The sequence below is a fragment of the Polypterus senegalus genome, chromosome 2 (genome assembly GCF_016835505.1).
Source record: "Polypterus senegalus isolate Bchr_013 chromosome 2, ASM1683550v1, whole genome shotgun sequence".
Classification (NCBI taxonomy): Eukaryota; Metazoa; Chordata; class Cladistia; order Polypteriformes; family Polypteridae; genus Polypterus; species Polypterus senegalus.
The window spans coordinates 300,780,030-300,806,900 of NC_053155.1; the positions used below are offsets into that span (position 1 = coordinate 300,780,030).

Here is a 26,871-nt window from a genome sequence, read left to right on the forward strand (position 1 = left end):
TTATACTGTACATTTGGTTTCATGTTCAAGTATCCATTTTTTATTTATTTTGTCAATTAAGCTTATTTCTTCACAGTTTTTGAATGTGCATAAATGAAGTGCTCCTTTCAGCTGAAGTAAAAAGACAGTCCTAAATTGAGTTTTGCTAGAGTGTTTAATTTTCATATTACAGTGCCTTAAAATTCCATGTTTCATGTTTAGTTCTTTCCACTAAGTAACATTTTGAAAAGTCAAAAATGAATCCAAAGTTCAATCCAAAAGTTCATCATGGACACAATCTGTGCATTTTGTATTGGAAAACCTCTAAATACCATCTATGGGAATGTAGAGCAATGTATTTTGTAAGTTATGTAGATGGCACAAAAACAAATGTGAAAACGTGTAAGAAATACTGTAACTAAATGTATATATATTTACATATGATTAAAAGCTTATAAGAGTGACAGTACTTAAAATATAACCTTCACCTTTTATTGGTCAATAATATGTCGTTCATCAGTAACAGCAGTAATTAGACATATATAAATGAAAGACCTGTGTGTGTGTGTGAGTGTGTGTGTGTGTGTATGGATTAGTCCGTTCTGCTCACACTCAACCACAGCCACTAGATGGCGCATGCGTGCACTTTTAAATTTTTTCTGCGCTGGTTATGAAAGACCTGTATGCAGCAAATGCTGCACAACAACGATGTCATGCTAATAACACAGATTAAGAGTCACAACATTGAAGCAAAGAAATCGCCGCGGCTCAACAACATGCAACTGTGACACCTCAGTAACAGGGGGCAAGGCTTGAGGTTTTCACTAAAACACTGTCTATATGGAGGGATTTTTTAGAGACAAAGATTCACTGGACTCATATGCCAGCAATACAGCTAAGATCAGTTATCATCAGTGTCTTCTTACAAAATCCAGTGGGGCAGCAAGCACAGGTGGGTCCATGTCCTCTGCGCTGGGCAATTCTTAAGAGTTAGTTCACAAATATAGTAAAACTGCTAGGGCATCTTCAGGTTGTTTTTCATATCCTGAAGACAACATGCAGCTAGTGTTATCATACTACAAAATCCATTTTTGCACTATTCTAAAAAGCTGCAGAAAGTAAAATTGGAGCAAGCTGAAAAGAGGTTCAAGCCATATGAGCACGAGTCAGTAGTAAGTAGTCAGTAGTAAGTAAAAAATACAGATAATTATGCTCCTATGACTTGTAACAGATCTCAACAAAAGTGAAGGGAGCATGCGAGAGCTACTATGTATTGTTTGAGGTGTAGTGCATTAATACAAAAAAGTGCAGTTCCATCAAATAATACTGTAACAAAAAGTAAAAATAAAATTTTTTGTATAAGAAGTTTGGATTTCAGATGAAAAGAATCTGAAAATGTTTCATTAAAGCTTCTAATACAGACATTGTAATAATGACTTTCAGAATTCATCCACATTATTTCCTAAGGTAGACCTGGGCATTGTACGGCATGCAGGCCGAATGCAGCCCGGGGTCTTGGTCCTGCTGGCCTGTGGAAGGTGCGGACAGCAAGTAATTGATTGGGTGTGTCAGTCTGCATCATAGCTGCTTCTGACTGTGCAGACACAGAACAAAATTGATATGTATGGGAAATTGGGAGATATTGCATCAGAAAGGACAGGATATAAAAGATGGGAAACTGTGGGAGATTGCATCAGATAGAGAGAATGTTCATGTTATATTGAATAAAGGAAGATGACACCTGTTATTAATCTGTGTCCCATTTGCATTTTGTGCAAAGACACAACAAAAATGAGTGGTAAAAAACAAAAAGTTGATGAGGAAAACAGAGCATTCAACAAATCTTGAACTCTTAAGTATTTTTTCACGGAGGTTAGCGGTAAAGCAATCTGTTTGGTATGCAAAGAGCACATTGCTGCATTTAAGGACTACAACTTCAGCCATCACTTCAAGACCAAGCACTGCAAAAAATAGAGAAGTTTGAAGTTCATTTCAATTAATTTTTTTATTTCCAGTCTCAATCTTTGTTTGGGCAGGAAATTCGGAGCCATCATGTGACCACAATTATCTGCATCCAAGACTAGAATAAATCTTTTAAGACCATAGCAAATAAAGAATCTTTGCAAGAAAAACTGATGGCTCCATAGAAGGAATTGCTATAACTGGTGATGCTCAACTGAACTGGGAGAACCTGCACAAAACTATGCAGAGAAATATTAATGAAAATGTCCCACTGATTAAAGCTGCTGCAAATGTAACAAGGACTCATAGGCACAATCACTAGCAGCACTGTTGGCGTCACTTAATCACTAAGGAAGGAATAGTTACTGTATGTAGTCACTTTATTTTATTGTATTGTGTTTTTTATGCAGCAAGCTAATTTCTTTTGCTTAGCGTAAGAATTAATTTTTCTTTTAAATATTTTCCTAAAAATCCTCAATTTTTAAATTATGAAAATGTGTAACTACTAGTGGGGGGGGAGGATTTTATTAAAGTACACTCAGTTGTATTACTAATGGTTGCAAGACAGTAAAGTATTATTTTTGATCAATACTATTTAAATATATAATATATGTACAAATCATATGATGATTAGAAAAGAAAAATTAGTTAACTACTTTGTATCTTGTTCAGTGTATGCCTCCTGAGTGGCACAGAAACTTCAAGGCCAGAGTCCAAGCAGATGGCTGACCTTGAATCAGCTTACAATTCTCTTACCTCAGAAATGTTTTTGTCAGTTTCCTTTCGTTTTTCCTCCAGCTTCCGTTCTATACCCACAATTCCAACTGCTCGTGTTCTTCCTGCCTGAAGTCAATTGAGAAATAAGGAAGGAAGCATTAAACAATTTATCAAATTTCAGCGGCACTTCAAGGCTAATGATTTCACAAAGCCAATCCATTCTTAGGAAAAGTCTCTATTGTCCATTAAAATGAAATAAAGCCTTAAAGCTGAAAATAAATCTGGTAATATTTCAACTTTTTTTAAAATGTGCTTCTAATACCAGTATTTTCACTGATTTCTGTAGAAACTACAGGTGTGGTGAGCCTAAAACTAACTACTCTCTATCCAGTAAAGTGCAGTTGTGTAGCTAGAGAATGATAATACCTGATATTGAGGCAAATCATTACAGGTTTATGGACATTGATCTGTTGAATCTTTAATTTCCTCCATTCACAAAGTGAATGCTAGTTACCAGGGTGTCAGGACTAGTAAGTAGATTAGTAGATCTGAAAGGGTTCAATAACTGATCCTACAAATCATTTTACATCACTTTGCAGAAAATTAATTCAATGGCTAAAATTTTCACTGAGAAAGCAGTCTAAGATATGTATTTGATCAGTCTTATACTGTATATAAATGTATACGTGTGGAAGTATGTGTGTCTGTCTGTCCGGCCCGGAAGAGAGAGGTGAAGTTGGGGTAAGGTCTTCGCCTCAGAGGAAACAGAAACTCGCATAGCCGCTAATACACAAGCGAGGTGAGCACATCGGCAAACTGAAGCCTCCGAAGAAAGACTCACTCGCTTAGCCACTAATACAGAAGAGAGGACGAGCACATCGGCAAAACAGTACCTCTTTTACTTTTCCTCCTGCCACTAATACATAAGCAAGGCGAGTACGTTGGCAAAACGAAACCTCCGAAGAAAGACAAAGTCGCTTAGCCACTAATGTACAAGCGATGTGAGCATATCTGCAAAATAAAACCTCTTGGAGAGAGATGCCCAGAGTAGTTCCTTTCAATTACCTGACATCTCTAGAATTTCAATTTTTTTTCTGATGATTTAAATAGTTTCTAGGACCCCAGGTTTTTTACAGCTAGGGCATACACAGCTAGCATAATATAAAGAATTTGTTCCAGACAAAATTCTAAATTTTGCACTTGGCAGGTGGAGTGGTATAGTGATTAAGGCTGTGGATTTCAAACCCTAAGGTTGTGGGTTCAAATCCCACTACTGACAATGTGTGATCCTGCGTCACTTCACCTGCATTGGTTCCAATTGGAAAAATAAAAGAAATATGACTAATTGTATCTCAAATGCTGCTGCCAAATAATAAGTAATATTACTCGGAAACGGGCATTTTAGATTGTACTGGGGTTGACAAAATTGTGCTTTTAACAGTTTGTTAAAAAAAAAGATTTGTAATATTTAATTTGTATTAGGATTATTACAAGGTTATTTAGATAGGTGAGCAGAAAGCTAAAATTATTTTTGACAGTGTGTATGTAAACAGAAATTTAGCGGGTAGGTACCCTTTTGGACAGAAGGTAACATATGATGATGTCTTACAGGATGTTTCTTCAAGAGAGAGGACACTGTGATGCATGCAATATATAGTAGGAGATATACAAATGTAAAAGTTAACACTAATATAATGTAATAACTTCCAAACTGCAAAAGATTAAAGCTCATATATACTAAGTAGAGTGTGCATGCTCGTAGGAAGATACAAAACAGGTTCTTGGGACCTTGCCGTCAGAATGCAATCATATTTAGGTAAAAGTAGCTTCACTGACAAGTAACAAGACCACTTGATATTAACCAATTTCAACTGATGCAACTATTGCCATTTCTCACGTGTTCTTTTGTGAGGCTTTGTATAAAAGAAAAGGTTTTGAGAGTACAACAGCCACAGTGTTGATGTGAGAGACAGAGGGCGTAGGAGATATATGGGAGCAATGGTTCTGAAGACGCAATAGAATATCATGCTGTTAAGGGGAAGAAAGTAACACAGCCACCTACAAAAAGAAAATGCTCTCCAATGAGACAAGTGCATAGAGGTAAAAGGATGCTGAACAGTGCACACTTTAAAACAACACCCAAGATGGATTAAGAAGAAATGAATCTCAATTTACACTGACATCTCTTCTAGTTTTACTGTTGGACATTAATTTAAATTGTTCAGGTTGTATGTCTTGTTCTAATAGAACTTCTATTATTTCATATGTCTGGTTTCTCTGCAAATAAACATAAGTTTAGATAGAAATTAATAACTTAAGAGGTAGTGAACTGGGATCAGATGGTGATCAGTGATCCCGGCAGGAGCTGACTCCTGGCCTTTGTTAGGGTATTAAGTGTAAAATCCCTTCAGAATAGCCAGTTCCTGTAAGGAATGGTTCAGCCTTTGCATTGGGGGCTCAGTGTTAAATGCTTCCAAGGGTGGAAAACTGAGAACAGATCTCATCTGTGTGCAGCCTGCTTCTGTTAAGGATTTCAGATGTAAGTTTTGCGGGGAGTAAATGCAAAACAAGTTTAGTAAGTTCAGGGACATTATTTAGGCACATCCAGGATTAACTTGTCCACCAATAAATAAAGAACCTTTCATGGACACATTCTTAATCTTGTTACTGTGTGCTGCAGTAGGCAGCAGTAAATCCTCATGGATCCAGCGTCCCGAGTATGAAACCCATGCCCAGGTGCTGGTCAAGAGGAGTTTGCATGACCTCTTCACATCTCAATGGTCAGACGAATCCAAGTTTATTATGGGTCAATAGGAGTACAAGTGTGTGGGTCTGAGTACAAGTCGACCCTGTAATGGACTGGTGCTCTATTTGTTCAGGTATTTTTCCCCAACTTCCTCTCAATGCTGTTAAGTTACGCTCCAGCCCTCTGTAACTTTAAATTAGACTATGTGGATCTGAGAATGTTACGTTAATCTACTTACTGAGTAAAAAATACACTCAGTAGAAGTTGTAAATTTGTGTTATATCACGGAGTTATCTGAGGACAAGCCATTGGTCTCCATCAAAACTCATTCAGTGGGAAATAAAATAAAAATAGTTTTGGGGAGGAAATGGGGTTCAGTTCTCAAAAAAGTCATTATATAAAGCATGTATTGTATATTTCTGTATTGTTTGTGTGTATTTCTCATGATACTCAAATTGCAATAAATCCTAAAAGTGAAAAGTTTTGCTACTTTTTGCTACCAAATATTATATCTTTTTAGTTTCTTTTACGTATATCCTTTTCAAGATTACAAAGTAAAGCTCTAAATTATTCAGTACCATTAGCCTTTTGATCATTCTAATAAACCTACAAGGAAAATCAAGTCTATTGCTAAACCTTTTTTTAATTTCATCCACAAAAGTATATTTGTCCCCCTTAATTACTATTGCCTCACCAAACAGTTGCATGTCAAACACTTAAACAATATACTAGTTTTATTAAATCACATATAGAGGGTAAAAATATATGGAAGACAGGAACGAAACTAAGTATTTGGTGGGAACAACTTAAATTCTCAGGCACACGACTGATTATCACTTCTCATAACACAGATAGCTTATCTGTATCTGGGTGCATGCATTATGCTACTACACTGTGCTTCTTTTATCTTGAATTGTGATGTTATTAGTCATTAGAATCCTCAATAGTGTGATTTCAGGCCTTTATAAATTGTAAAAGTCAAGTAGGTCTTTGCATTAATCAAACTAACACACAAATAGTGCAGGCACATAGAGTAAAATTATGCTGAAATGACAACCAACAGGGGGACACTAAGGCTACATTCATACTAACACATTTTCAATTAAAATCAGTGTTATTAAATGAAAACAACTATGTGTTTTGACATGGTTTACAAATTTATCTTCATCCACACAACAATGATTGAAAATGCACATGACAGTAACAACACCGGCCAAGTGATTTATTGCAAAACTGTAGCGAATAGCAAATTATTGTCTTTTGGGCATGTATGCAGCATTCAAACTATACAAAATGCAATTTAGATGCATATAGGTAAACAGTAAAACAAGAACCATGTTAAGCAACTGTTTCATGTCTATTTTGTTGAGACATTGTCTTGTTTCGTGCACGGGGACCCATCAGGAATGAGATGTTGCAATACGTAGGACCCAATTAGGGAAATGCACAATTAGAGTCTGTTTTTTTTAAATAGTCTGTATTTTCAACTGTCCAAATTGCAATGCAGTGGCAGCCTTTTCAGAAGTATACATCTCTGGAGAGTATTTTCAAAAGTCTCCGTTTTCATGGGTTAAAAACACTAGGGTAGTGTAGATGAAGAGCAAAAATACAGACATTAAGCGCTGTAGTGTTGACTTAGCCTGAGGCTACATTATGAAAAAAATCATAACTCATAAAAAGTAATGCTTTAGCATGTAGGCTAAATTAACAAAAATGATAAGTAAAACATTACAACAGTTTTGACAAGAACAGGCCATTCAGACCAACAAGCTGTCCAATCCTATTCAGCTAATTTCTCCACAAAAACGTCAAGCTGCGTTATGAAAGTCCCTAAGTCCTTCCCTCCAACAAACTTCCTAACTTATTCCAGCTGTCTATGGTTGTTTATATGTAGAAACATTTTCTAACATTTGAGTGATGGGCATAGAAATTAACACAAAAATTGAATCAATTTCCAATTGAACCAACAACATTATATTACCAGTAATGGCGGAATGCACAATAACATGCAGTGAACACACTTGAGTTGACCATTCCTAGTTTTCATCCTCTTTCTCTGTACGTTTAGCATTCATTTTCTCAGAGGTTGATGCACTTGCTGCTTTGTGAGTAGCCCTTGTTTTCTACACTTTAGCAGCCTGCTTCTTCTCTTCTTCTGGCATCTCTTCACGTTAAAACTGATTAAGTCAGTTCATGTGTTGCAATTATTTAGTACGTTTTTCTTAATTTTTCACTTAAGCTGTCACTTAAGTGTACAATCTGCCAAAGGAATGATCTAAGATATGAAGATGTAGGGGAAGTGAAGGCGAAGGTGGTAGGGATGAGAATGGCGCCCATACGCATGCGCCACACGGCCACCCTGCCGCGTGCTGCAAAAAGTTGATTTTACAATAAAATAAAATAAAAATAAAAAGAGTAATAAAAATCATCACCCCGAAAGCGGACAGTAGAGGCCACATAGTATATGTGTACCAAATTTCAGGTCAATAGGTCAAACGGTTTGCAAGATACAGGTCATTTAAAATCCTGGACAGACAAATGGATAGCCACGGTAACGTATTATATAAGAAGATACGTATACTGTACATTGTCAGACACATGAGCTTACGGGAGGGCCTTCAAATTTCCAAGCATGTAGGAACTGGAATAAACAAGATGGGGAAATACATACAGTAGTTGGGTGATCACTGTTCCTTTCTCCCTGTACAAAGAGGGGGACAAATTCAAAGGAGAGAGGTGACGTCTCTTTCAACCCAGACCTGGAAGCCCTCCCAGCATTAAAGCCAACAGAGATCCTGGACGTTAGTTTTTAATGTTGAACCAGTGACTGATGATGACTGATCTTGTGACTCATATGCAACTCGCAACTAGTTATTCTCCGACCATGTCGGCGCTAACTGTTAACTTTGATTTTTTTTTTTTGCAAAAATCAGCAAAAGAAGCCAACATTATATATCCCAAATCTTTATCTTGTGTTACTTACCGTTGGCTAGGATGACTGGGCCATCCCACTTTAAGATCAGCACATGCTTGCAGCGTATGTTAAATCAAAAAGAAAGGTAAGTGTAGGCTGGGAAGGCTTAGGTTTCCTATTGGAGAATGAAAAGCGCTGGCAGCTGCAAATAAAGTTGAAGGCCCCTTAGAGATCACAGCACATTCACTGCAATATGTGAAATCAATGAGTGGGGAAGCATCCCTCTGTACTGTAAGTAGCCATTACGTAATTAATGCTCAGAAATACATTTAAGCAGTAGTGAAGGAGCACAGCACCAAAAAAAAAAAATAGTCAAAGTGGCCAAGTACCAATAGACACGAATGAGTCAAGGGTTTGAGGGTGAATGAATTGCTTCTGCACTCCAGGAAAATAAAATTAAAATAAAAGTAAAACAAAAAAAAAAAAGAAAAAAGTCAGAAAAGCAGAAAGATCAATTTGTCAAGTTTTTTTGATCGCAGAAGATGTTATCTTGCATGCTCGTGTGGTTTGGACACAGTAAAATTAAATCTTCTGACCTTCACATGTAATATTTGAATTTTTGCAAGCCTCTTTCAAAATAATAACTCATTCAGAATGGAGAAGAACCTTAACAATAGTTGGGTGCTAATGTCTTGTGATGTATATTGTCCCTGATATATATCCTGTGACCTCACAATTTCATGCCTGTGAAATCAGGGAAGGCAAGGAACCAAAAGGCCATTGTTCCTACAGAAAGCTAAGCATATTCACGCTCGCAGCATGTTCCAGAAGCCCAATAATCCTGATGTTGTCTCTCCTTGCTTTATCGTTTTGCTTGTGTGCTTCTCAGGGAGAGTTTGGGTCTCAGAAGCAAGGTTAAGTATTTCAGTGTCATAACAGTTCATCTAAGTACGGAGGAAAGTAAAAAGTAATGATAGCTTTTGCTATTCATTTCTGATTTTATCAATATTGGCCCAGAGGTGAGAAAAACCTCTTTATATTGAAGCATTCAAGAATGCACATGAAGCTGCATTTTGCTCCTAAACAAAGGCCTTCAGTTCGCCAACATCTGAAACTTCTCCACGGTAATTAGTCGCCATACAAACCAGATTCAGAGGGAGTTTTCTGACCTGAATGATTCATATATTGTGCCAACAAGCAAAAAAATAAGTTAAAGCTGTGATACAAAACTGATCAAAAATTGTAAAATACATAATAATTGTGGGCTAGGGTTGTGGATCACTATCAGAACACAGCCATAAATCACTCTGCATCATGTGGTCCCTGGGCAGGTATTGGTATTTCAATTGCTCCCCTAACATTTAATTTTTTTGACTCTGTGCTCTACTTTGGATATTTGTTAATGCACATGGACATTGATATCTGTGGGTTTTTGTCTTGCTTTGGCTTTTCTCCAGACTTCATTCTGAGACCTACAAACCTATATTTTTCAGTCAAACTGTTCAGATTAAATCCTGTGATTAAAACAAAAGCCGGGTGCTCAAATTACAGTATCATGTGAGGGCTAAAGGTGAAGATCTGAATCTAAAGATTATTTTCATAGGTTACTCCAGAAAGTCACAGTAGTGATCACACACACACAACACATGCCTAAAAACTCACATTTTTTCACCTGCATTTTAATTGCCTATAACCGACTGACTATTACCGTTAATACTGTCAATCAACTCTTATGTACTAGCAGTTCATTTTTACTTATGAAGACTTCTCAGAATTTGTTTGCTTGTAATTTATCATGTATAGAACAACCTTTTATTTTATTTTTTTAATTTCATTTGCACTTCTGTTTTTAAGCATCTTATATATTCCACACTCTACAGAGAAAATCTATACAAGGTTAATTGACTACACAAAAATCTCATATGTCTGGTATTGGGCTGCATTGCTAAACTTTGCATCTCACCACTACAAACAAGTGGTTTCATAAAGTTAATTACACTACAGATTCAGGGACCCAAAGTATACCATTTACCTTAAATTCACTTATTTTTTTCAACTCCCTATTCCCTTCTAAGATCAGGAAAATTACATAAGCACACAGCCAGCTACCCACTACTGTTTGGTCATAGGGTGACACCCAAGCAAGTGATAAAAACAGTATAATGATTATAAGACTCAATATAAGGCCAATGTAAATCACTGAACAGAAGTGAAAATTAAACTTAATTAATTAAAAATTACATTAAAAAGTTAGAATATTAGAAACATCGTGAGTTACAACGTGAATTACCACAGCTATGCTGATGACACACAGCTGTACTTATCAATAGCACCTGATGACTCCGACTCTTTCGATACACTAACACAATGTCTTACTGGTATTTCTGAATGGATGAATAGTAATTTTCTCAAACTAAATAAAGAGAAAACTGAAATCTTAGTAATTGGCAATAATGGATTCAATGAGGTTATCAGAAATAAACTTGATGCACTAGGATTAAAAGTTAAGACGGAAGTAAAAAACTTAGGGGTAACCATTGACTGTAATCTGAATTTTAAATCGCATATTCATCAGACCACTAGGACAGCATTTTTTCACTTAAGAAACATAGCAAAAGTTAGACCTCTTATATCATTGAACGATGCTGAGAAATTAATTCACGCTTTTGTTTTCAGTCGACTAGATTACTGTAACGCACTCCACTCAGGACTACCCATAAAAGACATAAATCACTTGCAACGAGTGCAGAATGCAGCTGCTAGAATCCTAACTGGGAAAAGAAAATCCAAACACATTTCTCCAGTTTTGATGTCACTACACTGGTTGCCTGTGTCATTCAGGATTGACTTTAAAATTCTGCTTATGGTTTATAAAGCCTTAAATAGTCACGCTCCATCTTATATATCGGAATGCCTGACACGTTATATTCCAAATTGTAACCTTAGATCTTCAAATGAGTGTCTCCTTAAAATTCCAAAAGCTAAACTTAAAAGAAGTGGTGAGGCGGCCTTCTGCTGTTATGCACCTAAAATCTGGAATAGCCTGCCAATAGGAATTCGCCAGGCAAATACAGTAGAGCACTTTAAAACACTGCTGAAAACACATTACTTTAACATGGCATTCTCCTAACTTCACTTTAACTTAATCCTGACACTCTGTATGTTCAGTTCATCACAATAACTATTCATAGTGGCTCTAAAATCCGTACTGACCCCAACTCTCTCTTCTGTTTCTTTTTCCGGTTTCTTTGTGGTGGCGGCCTGCGCCACCTCCACCTACTCAAAGCATCATGATGCACCAACATTGATGGACTGAAAGCCAGAAGTCTATGACCATCATCATCAGGTCCTTCCATGAAAACCCAAAATACAAAGAGGACTGTTTGACTTATGTTAGGTAGATTGCCCAGAGGGGACTGGGCGGTCTCGTGGTCTGGAACCCCTACAGATTTTATTTTTTTTCTCCAGCTTTTGGAGTTTTTTGTTTTTTCTGTCCACCCTGGCCATCGGACCTTACTTATTCTATGTTAATTAATGTTGACTTATGTTTATTTCTTATTGTGTCTTCTATTTTTCTATTCATTTTGTAAAGCACTTTGAGCTACATTTTTTGTATGAATATGTGCTATATAAATAAATGCTGATTGATTGATTGATTGAAACATATTAATGAGTGAGAACAGGCCTTTCAGCCCAACAAAGTTCGCCAAAGCTATCCACTTAATGCCTCCAAAATACAGTAACATCAAGTCAAGCATTGAATGCTTTTAAAGTCCTACTGTCTACCACACTACTTAGTAGCTTATTCCTTGTGTCTGTGGTTCTTTGTGTGAAGAGAAACCTCCTTATGTTTACGTGAAATTTACCCTTAACCAGTTTCTTTGTCCCTGTATTCTTGATGAAGTCATTCTAATGTCATAGTCTCAATCCCCTGGACTAATTTCCTTCATAATTTTTTATACACTTCAAACATGTCTCCTCTTAATCTCCTTTTACCTAAACTGAAATGGTCCAGTTCCTTTAATCTTTGGACTCTATACTGAACTCTAAACTGTCGACTTTCTGACTGTGTTCAGAAGTCATTAAGAAGGATAACAAAATGTCATGTTATATAGCACTCTGATGTGTGGAGTACAAGTCACAGGAGGTTCTGCTGAAGCTTTATAACACACTGGTGAGGCCTCATTTTCAGTACTGTGTGCAGTTTTGGTCTCCAGACTACAAGAAGGACATAGCAGTGCTAGAAAAAGTTCAGAGAAGAGCGACTAGGCCGAGTGCACGAATAAAGGAGAGGAATTAGGAGGAAAGATGAAAAGAGCTGAGCCTTTACAGTTAAAGCAAAAGAACATTAACAGGTGACATGATTGAAGTGTTTAAAATTATGAAGGGAATTAGTCCAGTGCATCAAAACTGTTATTTTAAAATGAGTTCATCAAGAACACGTTGAAACAGTTGGACACTTGTTAAGGGTAAATTTCGCACAAACATTAGGAAGTTTTTCTTTACACCAAAAAACGATAGACACTTGGAATAAGCTACCAAGTAGTGTGGTAGACAGTAAGACTTAAGGACTTTCAAAAGTCAACTTGATATTTTTTTTGGAAGAAATATGTGGATAGGACTGGCAAGCTTTGTTGGGCTGAATGACTTGTTCTCATCTAGAGTGCTTTAATGTCCTTTGCTTTATAACTCATTCCCTACAGTCCTGGAATCATCATAGTTGCTGTTCTCTGGACTTTCTCTAGTACTGCTATGTCTATTTTGTAGCCTGGAGACCAAACGTCTCCCAGTGATCCAGATGAGGCCTTACTAGTGCACTATAAAGCTCGAACATAACCTCCATTTACTTGTACTCTACATATCTTGCTATATAAACTAACATTCCATTAGCCTTCCTAATGGTTTCTGAACACTGTCTGGCAGTGTATAGTGACAAATCCACTATGGCTCCAAAATCCTTTTCATAAGGTGTACTTTCAATTTTCAGACTTCCCACTGTGTATTCAAATCTAACATTTTTAGTTCATGTAACACTTTATATTTACTTATATTAAATTTCATCCACCAAAAATTTGCCCAAGACTGCATGCTGTCCAAGTCCCCCTGTAACAATTCAAATTCATTCTACAATATCTGCCAATCCACCTAGTTTGGTATCATCTGCAAACTTTACCAGCTTGTTGTATATATTCCTATCCATGATCTTTAAATACAGTATATTAAAAATAGCAGCAGCCCTTAAACTGATCCCTGATTGACACCCCTCTTAACATCACACAATTCTGATAAGCAACCTCCATGACTCTCTGCTTCCTGTGTTATAGCCAATCCTGCACCTATCTAAGTCGCACCTTGTTTAGTTTGATGCCCAACCTCTTGCACAGTACCTTTCAGGTGTGACATTCAGAAGCTGTAGCAGTAAAATGGCAGAAAAAACATATTTCACATCATGAAGCCTGTTATCATCAGTGTGAACACAAATGGTGTCTAATAATACACTATTGACAAATGTTTGTTTACCTGAGAAGTGTTTGTTGGCTGAATTAACTGGGATGCAGGCACACGTTCCCATCGCCTCTGAGTCATAGTTTCAGTCAGTCTTCTGTAAAACTACAAAAAAAAGAGATTGCACACAGTAAGATTATTACTCTTAACATACATAAAAAACATAATTAATCATTAAAGCATTACAACCTGAAACTACACCAATAAACTAATCAACAGACATAGTAACAGCAGTGACTACTATGACCAGTTTCTAGCCTAATCATATACTACAGTATTTCTGTGCATCAAAAAAATTCAAAGCTTTTAAAATGTTATCTCTAAAACCACAACAAACCTTAAAATTTCTTGAGTCTTTTTCACATATACATTGAACAGAGGCTGCAGAGGTCACATGCAAATAAAAAAACACAAAAGCTGTTATCATGTTTTACCTCTATTTGTCCATGCTCTCTGAAGGACAGTTTAATATAGTTATATGGACTACTTTGATATGGCCCAGGCTCTCTGTTGGCAGATGCAGGGTGAAGATGAACCACTATCTTCGCACTAATTAAAAAAAGATAGAAGAGAGAGAAAAAGAGGCTACTATTAAAAAAAATAAAAAATCGAATAATATTTGTTCAGTAACCCTTTAAAACCTCTCAATATACAACCTCCTAAACATCCAGATGGCTGTGACCACACTCTGAAAACAAAGTTCTGACGCATTGACAGGAGCTAATCTGTGTACAGTTTTATAATATTGCCACCTACTGGTAGCATAAAGGATCTACCAAAACCAGATTATGTTTTCTTCATTAATCCTATTTTTCATTAAAGGCCACACACACACACACACACACACACACACACACAAAGAGAAAATATAACAAGGAGAAATATTAAATTAAGCTAAATTTGTCCATTAACAGCTTTGTTCACCACACAAAGCAGGTAGGCCAGCTATTTACCTTAGTTTTATCTATCAGTGAGAACTTTCACAAATTGTCTCACACTTACAGCTTGTCATGGGTCACTTTCCTAATAGGCTACTGAAGAAGAGCATGAACACTGTGTAAGCCTATTACACCTTTAGTCTTTGGGTTCCTCTTAAAGAGACAGGACATTATATTTCTTAAAAGCAGCACATACAGACAGCCTACAAGTACAAACACAATTCATTTCAACATGGACATTGACAGTTATACCCACTCAAGATTTAGATAGGAGCTTATCCCAGTGAAGGTCTCACGCACTAGTATAGGAGACAACCCAGCAGGAAGGGGTGCTTGCAGACCCAAAGGACTCCTCATCAGATCTACATAAAGCCATCCACAAACAGATATTGTAGGAGAATGAGATAAGACTTGGCAAAACACATTAGCCAGACGGGAGGCCAGTGCGACGACAGAAGTATATTGGCCAGCAGATTGAAGAAATAACTTGATGTCTGGCCAGAAGGAATTAAAGGAGGGATCAGTTGAAACCAAGATTCGGGAACAGTGCCATCCCCCATACGCCAGTGGCCTTTATATTGGCAACCAAGTTGGGACACCCACAGGGGTGCGTGGGAACTGGAGTCATGAAGTGCAGCCCTGTCCGAATCCCTGGGTCTCTTTAGAGGGTGCTGTCGAAGGAGGACTTCCCTACTTTCTTTATGGCCTGGAAGACAGGGAGTTGGCACCAGAAGCATTCCCGATCCGACATAAACAGAGTCTGCTGCCTCACATTGGAGAGTTAAAGTTGGGAAGCAGCAGGAAACACTCAGCAGAGGAGACAAGGAGGAAGAATTTTACGATTGTTTTTGTAATTTGTGGCTTATATCAGGAGATGTGATCATTGGAAAGGTGCTGGTATTGAATAAAAACTCTATTTTATTCATATAATGTGTGGTGCTTTACTGTGTCTCTGGTTTGTGGCTCTCTGGTGCTCCCTTGTGGCTACAATATATGTTAAATAATTTATCCATTTGAAAGCTTAGCTATATAATGAAAAACCAGTGTGCTGTTTTGCACAACATTTTTAAATTATTCAGTGTCCATTACTAAGTCTGCAATAAAATATTTCAACATAGTTCAGAGAGCAGGACTGAAAGATGGTTGTCTGTGGGTGTTTTACAGTCTAATCCCCTATCTGTAGTAGGTCTGTAGATTAGATTATTTATTTATAAAAGCACATTTAAAACAACAGAGGTTGCACCAAAGTGCTGTACAAAAAAAACATTAAAATAAACACAATACAAACAATCATGCAAAAGCAGACTAATAAAACAACCAATTGTAACATCCACCACAATCCCATCATACACAATGAAAGACAGAAGAAAACAAGTAGGTCTTAAGCCTTTATTGAGGATGAAGACCTGATGTGCAGAGGTAAGTCATTCCAAAGCCTACGAGCAACAACTAAAAAAGCTCTGTCTCCCCTAGACTTCAGCCGAGATCTTGGCACTACAAGGAGCAGTCGTCCAGATGACCTCAGTGCTCTTGGTGGCATATAGGGGTGAAGGAAGGCACAGATATATTTTGGAGCTAGACCATGCAAGGTATTAAAAACAAACAACAAGATTTTAAAATCAATGCGACACCTCACCGGTAGCCAGTGGAGAGGGAGAGGCTAAAATGGGGGAGATGTGATCCCCTTTTCTCGACCCAATCAAAAATCTCGCTGCCGCGTTCTGAACCAGCTGAAGTAGATACACAGATTTTGGCAGACCCACATACAGTATAAGGAATTACAAGATGTAATAAAGGCATAAATGACTCCTTTAGTGATAGAAAGGATTTTAGTTTAGAAATTTGCCTCAGTTGGTAAAAACTGGTCTTTACCACCATGGAGATTTGTTTTTCAAAACTTAGTGATGACTCAAAGATGATACCTAGGTTTCTGACATCATTTTGAATCATTGCTGCTAAAGGTCCTAACTGCATGTTGATTTCAACTGCAGATGTGGTAGAACCAAAAATAATGACTTCTGTTTTATTTTCATTTAATTGCAAGAAGTTTTGCGCCATCCAATATTTAATATCCTCAAAGCATTTCAACAGCTTTTTTACAGATGAAGCGATGTCAGAACTAACTTTGAGGTGTAGCTGCATATCATCAGCATAAGAATGATATATGACATCACGTTTGTAAAAGATGGCACTCAGGAGGAGCAGATAAAGGGAAAATAGAAGGGGAGCCAGGATAGAACCTTGAGGGATGCCTTGTGTAAGAGGAGCTGGCTGAGAGATGTTCCCATCTATGTTAACAGACATAGATCTGCCTTTCAGGTAGGACACGAACCAATTCAGTGCACAGCCTTGAATGCCTACTTCATCTTCAAGCCATTTTAACAGAACTCCATAGTCCACTGTTTTTCACTGTACCAACAAAACAGTTGAAACAATTACCTGCCAACCCTCTCTCATAATAAACAAATTCACTCCTGTGAGGATGATTTATACAGGAAAAAAAGCATTCTAAATGGAAAAATTATAATTCCATATTTTAGGTACTAAATCTAATTGAGACATTTCACGCACATCAATAAGATTCTGGTACAGAAACTGCTGCCAGCATACAGTTCAAGCTTGGTACATCAGTATAGAAAACATCAGCAGACAATGTGTGCCAAAAGAACGGGATAAAAAAAAACAATCACTGCATCATAAGCCTGTACCTGTAACGAGACCCCAGAGATTGCAAAATGAATTTCTGAAAGGAATTCTGTATGTCCATTGATGGGGTCAGATTACATTTCTGGAGTTGCTTTTAGTATGCAAGTCTAATTCAGATATTGAATATTCATATTCTTCAAACCAAGAGCCACAAATCATTGTAGCATACCTATTTATTGATGGAGACACATGTACATGAAGGGAGATGGGTGGAAACTGAACCAGAGTTTACAGAGCTGTAAGACAGTAATACTAATCACCATGTAATATGCCATTCTGTTTTATACACATCATAAATTCAAAATATTTTTTGCAAATGTATCGTTACAAATAAAACCATCAGGTCACTCATACAGAGTGTATGTCCCAATGGCACAGTTTAATGCATCTGTCCAAGCACTGCCCAAAGGGGAACGAATGTCAGCCTGCAACAGTTCTGTCAGCTAGAAACCATCAACTAAGTAGTCAATAGTGCAGACTTCTTACAGATGACAAATGGAGGAAGAATGCAAACAGGGCCAGAACAGACAGCTAGGATGTCTAAAGAGGTAGTTACTTTATGCTTCTTTGGGACAAACAACCATAAAATGAATTTTAACAAAATCTAAATATGCTACCTTAAAGTTACTTTCATTATAATTACTATTTGCAAGCACATATGGAACATCCATCATTGCCAGGTCCCAGGCAATTTGTTTAGGGTTTTGCTTCTAGAAAAATAATATAGTGTAAACAGGCATCTTGTACCATTAATATAATGACACTCTTTCAGAAATGCTTACCTTTTTCCAATGCCAGCTGCTTGCTCTTCAAAAAACACAATTTGTGACAGTGGAATAGCAATGCAACATTCCTAGGTGGGGAGAAAAAAGAAAAAGAGGCAAAAAGTGTTTCATTAATGAACCTCTGACCATTAGCAAGATATGAGTAAGTACGGTATGTATCACTCTGTTATTGCATCCTTTTCTTCTGCCACCACGAATGCTAAGGTAAGGTTCTATAAGACTTGAATTAACAGCACCAACGACACACACACTCTTTTCTCCACTATCACCTCCTTCTTAACCCACTTCCACCGCCTCCCCTAAGCTCCTTCTCTGCTGATGACTTTGTCACCTTTTGTCAGGATAAGTGACACCCTCGCTGCCACCCATTATGCCTCCTTCCAAACATCACCCAACATTCTCCACATTCTCTCCACTCTCTGCCACTGACGTATCTGACCTCCTCTCAAATCACCCCAATACCTGTTCACTTTTCCCTATCCCCTCACATCTCCTTCAGGACATCTCCCTCTCATACATTCCTGCGATTACACACATTATTAACACCTCAGTCAACTCAGGCACATTTCCTACCATCTTCAAGCACACTATGATAACCCCACTTCTCAAAAAACCAACACCTGATCCATCCCAAGTCAACAGTTACAGACCTGTCTCTCTGCATTCCTGTCTTTCCAAAACACCTGAACATGTTGTTTCTAACCAGGTCTCTTCCTTCCTTGTACAGAATGGCTTGTCGATATCAACCAGTCCATCTTCAAGAGGAACCACTCAACTGAGACGGCTCTACTAACTGTGGTCGACCAGCTATGACTTGCTAGAGCTATTAATACGTCATCAGTCCTGATCCTGCAAGATTTCACCTCTGCCTTCGACATAGTCATGATGACATCCTTCTTGCCACCCTCTCTGACCCTCTAACTGCTTTCAAATAGTTCAAGTCCTACATCTCTGGTAGATCCTACAGTGTGTCCTGGCGAGGACAGTTGTCAAAGGCACAATAGACCTTCACTGGTGTACCCCAAGGATTGGTGCTGGGTCCTCTACTTTTCTCACTATGCACCACCTCCCTGGGCTCCATAATCCAATCCCATAGGTTCTCTTATCAGTGAGATGAGGATGATTTAAAGCTTTACCTGTCATTCCTCCTGAGGACAATACAGTATCACCTAGAGTCTCTGCATGTCTCACTGATATCTCAGCCTGGATGAAGGACCACCAACTACAGCTCAACCTGACAAAAACGGGCTTCTTATGACCCAAGCCAGCCAGTCTGTTCAACATCTGCCAAGTCAGTACGTAATACGCAACCTTGGGGTTGTGATTGATGAGCAGCTACCTTTTTCTGACCACATTTCACTGTTTCTTGTTAATGCAGGTTCACAATGTACAACATCCCCAAGATCAAATCTTATCTGACAGAGTATGCAGCACAACATCTGGGCCAAGCTTTGGTCTTGTCACGTCTGGACTACTGCACCCCTGCTTCTGGCAGGAGTACCTGCATGTGCTATCAAGCCACTGTAGATTGGCTCCCTGTAGCAGCACACATTAAGTTCAAATCACTGAGAAATGTCTACAGAGTAGTCAAAGGGTCAGCAGCTGAGTATATGGAGACACTGGTAAAGTCCTGTACTCCTTCACACCCACTCAGGTCTGCCAGGGAAAAGCTTCTGGTGATGTCACTTCTGCATGGTATCAAGTCTCCCGGCGGTCCGCCACACACCGTAAAAGCGGATCATTACACCTCACCTCAAGTCTGACTTGGATTTAACCAGAACTGCATGGAATTCTGACCCAGAGTCATGCTCAGAGTTAAAGCCAAGGAGGTTAAATATTACTCTTCATTCAGAAAGTTTTTTAACCAGCTAGTGATACAAATACAAATCCTACAGCAATTGTTATAAACCTAACAGAAGGCTTCTCTGAAAAATCAGATTTTAAAAGCATTTTCTTAGAATAACAGCTTTAAAAATTTGTTTAAATTAAAATATTCTGAATTATGTTGGAATTCAATAATTGTACAGTACAGATAAAATAATACTTGATTTTTTATATTTAGTATTAAGCAGAATTTTTCAGTTACCAGAGAGAAAATGTAAAAGAATAAACCTGGAATGTGCACATGGTATAATAAATCAGGCAGTCCATGACAACATCATCCTTTATAAACCCTGGAAGGAAGGAAGACAGATAGATAAGGTGCTATATAAATGACAGAGACAGGGTGGTCCAGATCTAATTATGCAGATCCAGATCACCTGGATGACTTTTATGTGGGGACGATTCCAGTTCGGCGCAGACGATTCTTCATGTCGTCAGTTCGCACACTTCTCGATGGTCCGGGATTTTTCGGGTGATTTTCTATGTAATAAACTTAATAAGATATAGCGTAATGACAATTGCATAATTAGATCTGGACCACCCTGTAGATAGATAGATAGATAGATAGATAGATAGATAGATAGATAGATAGATAGATAGATAGATAGATAGATAGATAGATAGATAGATAGATAGATAATAGATAGATAGATAGATAGATAGATAGATAGATAGATAGATAGATAGATAGATAGATACTATATTGCCAAAAGTATTGGGACTCCTGCCTTTACACACACATTAACTTTAATGACGTCCCATTCTTAATACATAGGCTTTAATATTGAGTTGGCCCACTCTTTGCAGCTCTAACAGCTTCAACTCTTCTGGGAAGGCTGTCCACAAGGTGTAGAAGTGTGTTTATGGGAATTATTAACCATTCTTCAAGGACAGCATTTGCGAGGTCAGGCACTGATGTTGGACGAGAAGGCCTGGCTCACAGTCTCCACTCTAATTCATCCCAAACGTCTTATATTGGTTTGAGGTCAGAGTTCTGTGCAGGCCAGTCAAGTTCCTCCACACAAAACTCACTCATCCATTTCTTTATAGACCTTGCTTTGTGCTCTGGCGCACGGCCATGTTGGAACAGGAAGGAGCCACTCCCTACAAAGTTGGGAGCATAAAATTGTTCAAAATGGCTTTTTATGCTGAAGCATTTAAAGTTCCTTTCCCTGGAGCTAAGGGGCCAAGCCCAACCCCTGTAAAACAAACCCACACCATAATCCCCCCTCCACCGAACTTTACACTTGGCACACTCAGGCAAGTACCATTCTCCTGGAAACCGTCAAACCCAGACTCGTCCATCAGATCGCCAGACAGAGAAGCGTGATTCGTCACTCCAGAGGACATGTCTCCACTGCTCTAGAGTCCAGTGGTGGTGGGCTTTGCACTACTGCTTCTGATGCTTTGCATTCCATGAAGCTCTCTACGCACTGTTTTTGAGTTTTTGGTGGTCTGTAACTATTGTCTATGCAGAAAGTTGATGACTTCTGCAAACCGTGTGCCTCAGCATGCACTGTCTCCGCTCTGTGACTTTACGTAACCTACCACTTCATGGCTGAGTTGCTGTTGTTCCCAATTGCTTCCACTTCGTTATAATACCACTAACAGTCGACCGTGGAATATTTCGTGGCAAGGAAATTTTATGAATGGATGTATTGCACAGGTGACGTCCTATCGCGGTAGCACACTTGAATTCACTGAGCTCCTGTGAGTGACCCATTCTTTCACAAATGTTTGTAGAAGCCAGAAGTTTGTATGCCCAATTGCTTGACTTTATACACCTGTGGCCATGGAAGTGATTGGAACACCTGAATTCAATGATTTGGGGGGGTGGGGGTCCCAATACCTTGGCTGATAGATAGATAGATAGATAGATAGATAGATAGATAGATAGATAGATAGATAGATAGATAGATAGATAGATAGATAGATAGATAGATAGATAGATAGATAGATAGATAGATAGATAGATAGATAGATACTTTGTTTATCCTCAGTGGGACATTTGGCTTTTTACATAGACTCATTAAGTAAACAAATAAATAAATGCACACACACACACACACACACATAATGGTCAGAACCATGACTAAAGATCTCCTCAAGACTATAAAATTCTCAGCAATCATTGTTAGACATGGGAAACTCCATTTCTGTCAAACATGAAAATTCAAACCCTCTGTTGTATTTTGAGATTTGTGACTGGCAATACTAGTTTACTTAAATTATAGTTGGATAACTGTCAGTATTCATATATTTATATTACATTACAGAAAACGGTACAAAATTGCTCACTTGAACATCACAGTTCATTTTAATAAAAAGCAGCTGAAATGGATTTCAGTTTTATGCCAGGTGTTGAGTATGATGAAATGTCACTGGTATTGGTATCAAATACAATAAGTCTGGTATTGTGACATTTCTAAGGTCTCTTCTCTATCAAATCTCATAATGGCAGCTGTTTCATATCATCATCCATGGCTGTGTAAAGTTAATCATATTTAAAGCTCAGTTGGCCTTATTCCACCACAAACTTACGTGATTCTTTGCATCTCTCCAAAGAAGCCGATGTGTACTTAGGAGGAGTGTTCCCATATCAAACTTTGCCTAATCACAAAAAAAAAAAAGAAAATATTAATTGTAAACAAATTAACCATGTTCTACCCTTAAAGATATCTACAGCCATCCATAATTAATTTGGACCACTTTATTATGTTTCAGCATCAAGTGGAGGCACAGCCTAACCTGGTGGCATAAGGTTTAATGCAAAGCCATGCCCTTCTGTAATGCTCTTTGCCACAAATTTACTTTCATACATACACCAATGAAAATCAATAGTTGTCAATCAATGTAATCTATTCATCAATGAAATTTGACAAGAAAGTCACAGTACCCAGAGAGACCCTAGACAGATGTGGCGAGAACATGAGAAATGCATACAAAAAGCTTCCAGGCCAGGATTTTACGTTCGTTCTACAACAGGTAGCTATGAAAAGAGCAGCGCTAACCAATGCATCATCTCCACATCTATAATTCACATACTGTACATCTCATCACCTCCCTTAAGAACTGAAAGAGTCTTGAACGACAAAACTGCACTAAATAACTCCAAATTTTACCCCAAATTCAATTTACGTCCACAAGTAAGAAAAAACATGTGCCTGAAAATTATTTAGGAGAACTGAAACTTTTCTACCAAAGTTTTAAATTAATAAATGTTAGAAAAAAATGAGACCTGATATTACTTCATCAATATGTCCAGGCAGCATTTTTTAGAACAGGCTGTTCAGATGAATTAACAGGAATTGTCATTTGCTTGCATTTCTCATCTGAGCTCTTTACTTATGTGAACATTTTTCTAACCTTGTCCTGTAAAACTCATTCACAAGCTGTCCCCCAGATTGATATTTTTATGTGATAATGTTGACCTTCTTTGCAGGTCTCTTTGGATAAAAGCATCTGCAAGCTGTATTAGAATGGAATCATTCATTCGTGCTGAAGACTGTAAATAGGCATACACTCAGACCTTTAACTCTGTAGGTTTGTCTCAATTGAAAGGCTACTAATCCTTATAAATAGTCCACCTTGATACTAAAGAATGATTCTGTTTGCACTGTAAAGCACCCTGGGATGATGTCTGCTTTTAACAGGACTAAATAAAATAAACATTTATTGACTGACTTTAAAAGCTAACTGGACGCCTGTTTAGAAATGTAGATAGAGTAGAGTAGATCCAGAAAGTAGTCAGACACTTACACTTTTTGCACATTTTCCTATGTTGAATCGTTGTGCTCAATTCATTTGTATACTGTAAATCCTCCTTCCCACATAAAACCACACATAATATGCCAGAATGACAAAGCAAACACAGGACTATAGAAATTTTTGAAAATGTATTAAAAATAAACTGTAATATCACATTGCTATGACACTTGAAGATGTACGTCAGTTCATCTGATCACCATTGAGATGTTTCAACACCTTGTTTGGAGTCTACCTGTGGTCAATTCAACTGATTGTACATGATTAAGAAACATACACACTTGTCTATAAAAGGTTTCACGGCTTATAATTTGTATCAGAGCAAAAACCATGCCATCAGGTTGAAAGTACTCCTTCGAGAGCGTAAGAAACAGGATTGTGTCGAGGCACAGATCTGGGAAAGGCTACAAACAATTACTACAGCTTTGAAGGGTGCCAGGAACACAGTGTCCACCATAACTCTTCAAACAGAATATGATTGGAACAAACACAACTCTTCCCAACATTTTCTGCATGGCCAAACTGAGCAAGCAGAGGACAAGGGACTTAATAAGAGAGGTGCCCAAGAACCTGATGACATGATGGCAGAGTACCAGAGAAATTGTGTGGAGATGGAAGAAACTTCCAGAAGGAGAACCACCACTGCAACACTCCACTGATCTGGGCTTTATGACAGAGTAGCCAGACAGAAGCCTCTTAGGATCACATCTGGAGGAAAACCAGGCACCACTCGTCACCAGTGCAAACACCATTACAATGGTAAAGCATGGTGCAAGAAACATTATGCGGTGTAGTTGTTTTTCAGCAGCAACGACTGCAACACTAGACAGGGTTGAGGGAAAGCCGAGTGGAGCAAAGTACAGAAATATCCTTTATGAAAACCTGTCCCAGAGCGGTCCAGACCTCAGACTAGGCAAAAAGTTTACCTTCTAACAGGGCAATGACAATAATTACAAAGAAAAAACAGCACAGGAGTGACTTAGGGAATCTCCTTGAGTGGTTCAACCAGAGCCCAGACTTGAACCCAAAAGAATATTCTTAGAAGAGACCTGAAAACAGATGTTTCCACCCAACCTGACAAAGCTTGAGATGATCTGCAGAGAAGAATGGCAGAAAATCCCCAAATCCAGGTGTGCAAAGCTTGTTGCGTTGTACCAAAGAAGACTCCAGGCTGGAATTGCTGAGAAAAGAGTCTGCATATTTGTGTCAATGTGAGATTTCAGTCTTTTTATTTTTAATAAATTTGCAAACATTTCTAAAATCTTGTTTCGCTTTCTCATTCTGGGGTATTGTGTGTTGCTTGATCTGGGGAAAAATGAATGTAAATGATTTTAGAACAAGGCTGAAGCACAGCAAAAATGTGTAAAAATTAAGGAGTCTGAATACTTTCTGAAGGCACTGTACCTCTTAAGTCTTAGAAAAAAACACTGTAATGTGGAAAAACACACAGCAATAGTTCTCTAATTTTTTTAATGCAACATGGAAAAGGTAGATTTATATGATCAGTAACACAACTGTGCGTATACAAATCTGTATCTTTATATATATCAATTCTGTATTTATGCATTTTAGTTCACAGCGCTCTGCGCCCGCACTCTGTGAAGGTCGCTATACAAAAATACGTTGTACTGTATTGTAACTCTTCAAAAAAGAAAAAGTAACTAAACAAATTGCTCACTAGGTTTCCATTTTTACAGTATTGCATATCTTGATATTATTGTATAAAAGAAGAATACACTGTATTAAGCGATTTGATTATTTTGTTATTTATGAGAAAGACACTTTATAAAGTGGAAAGATCAACTAAAATATAAAACAACATATGGTACATACATCTGGAATGTTTATTACGCAGTTAACCAGTGATATTAATTGTTTATGTTTTTGTAATTATTATTATTATGTACAGTTCTGATTCCTGCATTTACGCATTCATGCTTTTTAACTGTTTCTCGCAGTTTTTATGTTGTGTGCTACTGCTGGAGCGACTGCACCCCCATCGATGATCTATAAAGTACAATGCGCCTATTGATTTAGCTTGCCGAGAAAAAACACTAAATAAGATTCACTCTAGAAAGGTAAAGTTGAAAAAAAAAACTATTGCAAGATTTCCTCCCTGAGCCATTCAGGCCAGACGCCTAGAACTTTGTTAGTATATCAGACCCTCTTCAACACACAGGAGACGCAATTTACGACTTTTACCTTCTCGTCTCCGTCATACAAACGAACTCCTCTCTGCTGGATCACAAGCGTTTCATTTATTTCCAATAAGCCGTTCGCCCAGATGAAGCGATCCATGATTTAGTTGCACACCGAATCATCACTTCCTTATTCGTCATTCACGAAACGTGACGTCATTTTAAGGCATCTCACACAAATAAGATTAGTTCCTCAGTATATTGTGTGAATGTCACCAGGGAACGGAGTTAAATTAAAGAGTTAGTGTTCAATATTTGAACTGGTTAGGAAACAGCAAAGATAGCCGCAAGAACAACAGTACTTTTTTATCTCCTTCGGTTAGTCCTACCGCACAGCTACATTAAGATCGTACTACCTTAAAAATACACAGGTAGCCTCAAGTATTCACCATGAGTAGGAGGGTCTTAACAAAAAATAAGGGCGCGTCTTAAAGCCAAAAAGGGATAGTACTATGCAAATATGCTAATCGAGCGGGTATTGTAAACATAGACATATATAGATAGACGGCGAATTCACACTGTGTTGCCCAGTCGACACGATACGTCAGCGCATCCGCCATATTGCGAGTGGCAAAAGTGCCTTTTAAACTAATACTGGTAGACTTGGAAACCAGGTTTTATGTTGAAAAAACAATAACGTTTGCATACAACAGATTTTACATGCAATTATTTATATCCATTTATACACTAATAATGGCAATTATTAAATAATAATAATATTATTATTATTATTAAGTAATTCCTCCCATATAAGTAACATTTCTTGGACTGC

General features: G+C 37.9%; 1 protein-coding gene across 2 annotated transcripts in view; it reads right to left on the reverse strand.

Annotated features, from left to right (window-relative positions):
• Positions 1 to 26,241, reverse strand: part of vps36 (vacuolar protein sorting 36 homolog) — a 74,780-nt gene extending 48,539 nt beyond the window's left edge. The window contains exons 1-6 of one of the 2 annotated variants that reach the window (XM_039745848.1): positions 26,104 to 26,241; positions 22,678 to 22,746; positions 18,250 to 18,320; positions 14,258 to 14,372; positions 13,839 to 13,928; positions 2,698 to 2,784 (exon numbers count right to left, since the gene is read on the reverse strand). In XM_039745848.1, the coding sequence (XP_039601782.1) occupies positions 2,698 to 2,784; positions 13,839 to 13,928; positions 14,258 to 14,372; positions 18,250 to 18,320; positions 22,678 to 22,746; positions 26,104 to 26,199 (528 nt within the window). In that variant the 5' untranslated portion in view covers positions 26,200 to 26,241. Of the gene's footprint in view, positions 1 to 2,697; positions 2,785 to 13,838; positions 13,929 to 14,257; positions 14,373 to 18,249; positions 18,321 to 20,364; positions 20,427 to 22,677; positions 22,747 to 26,103 lie in introns of those variants that run through there. The other variant, XM_039745849.1, reaches the window with a different exon arrangement.
• Positions 26,242 to 26,871: the final 630 nt, after the last annotated feature.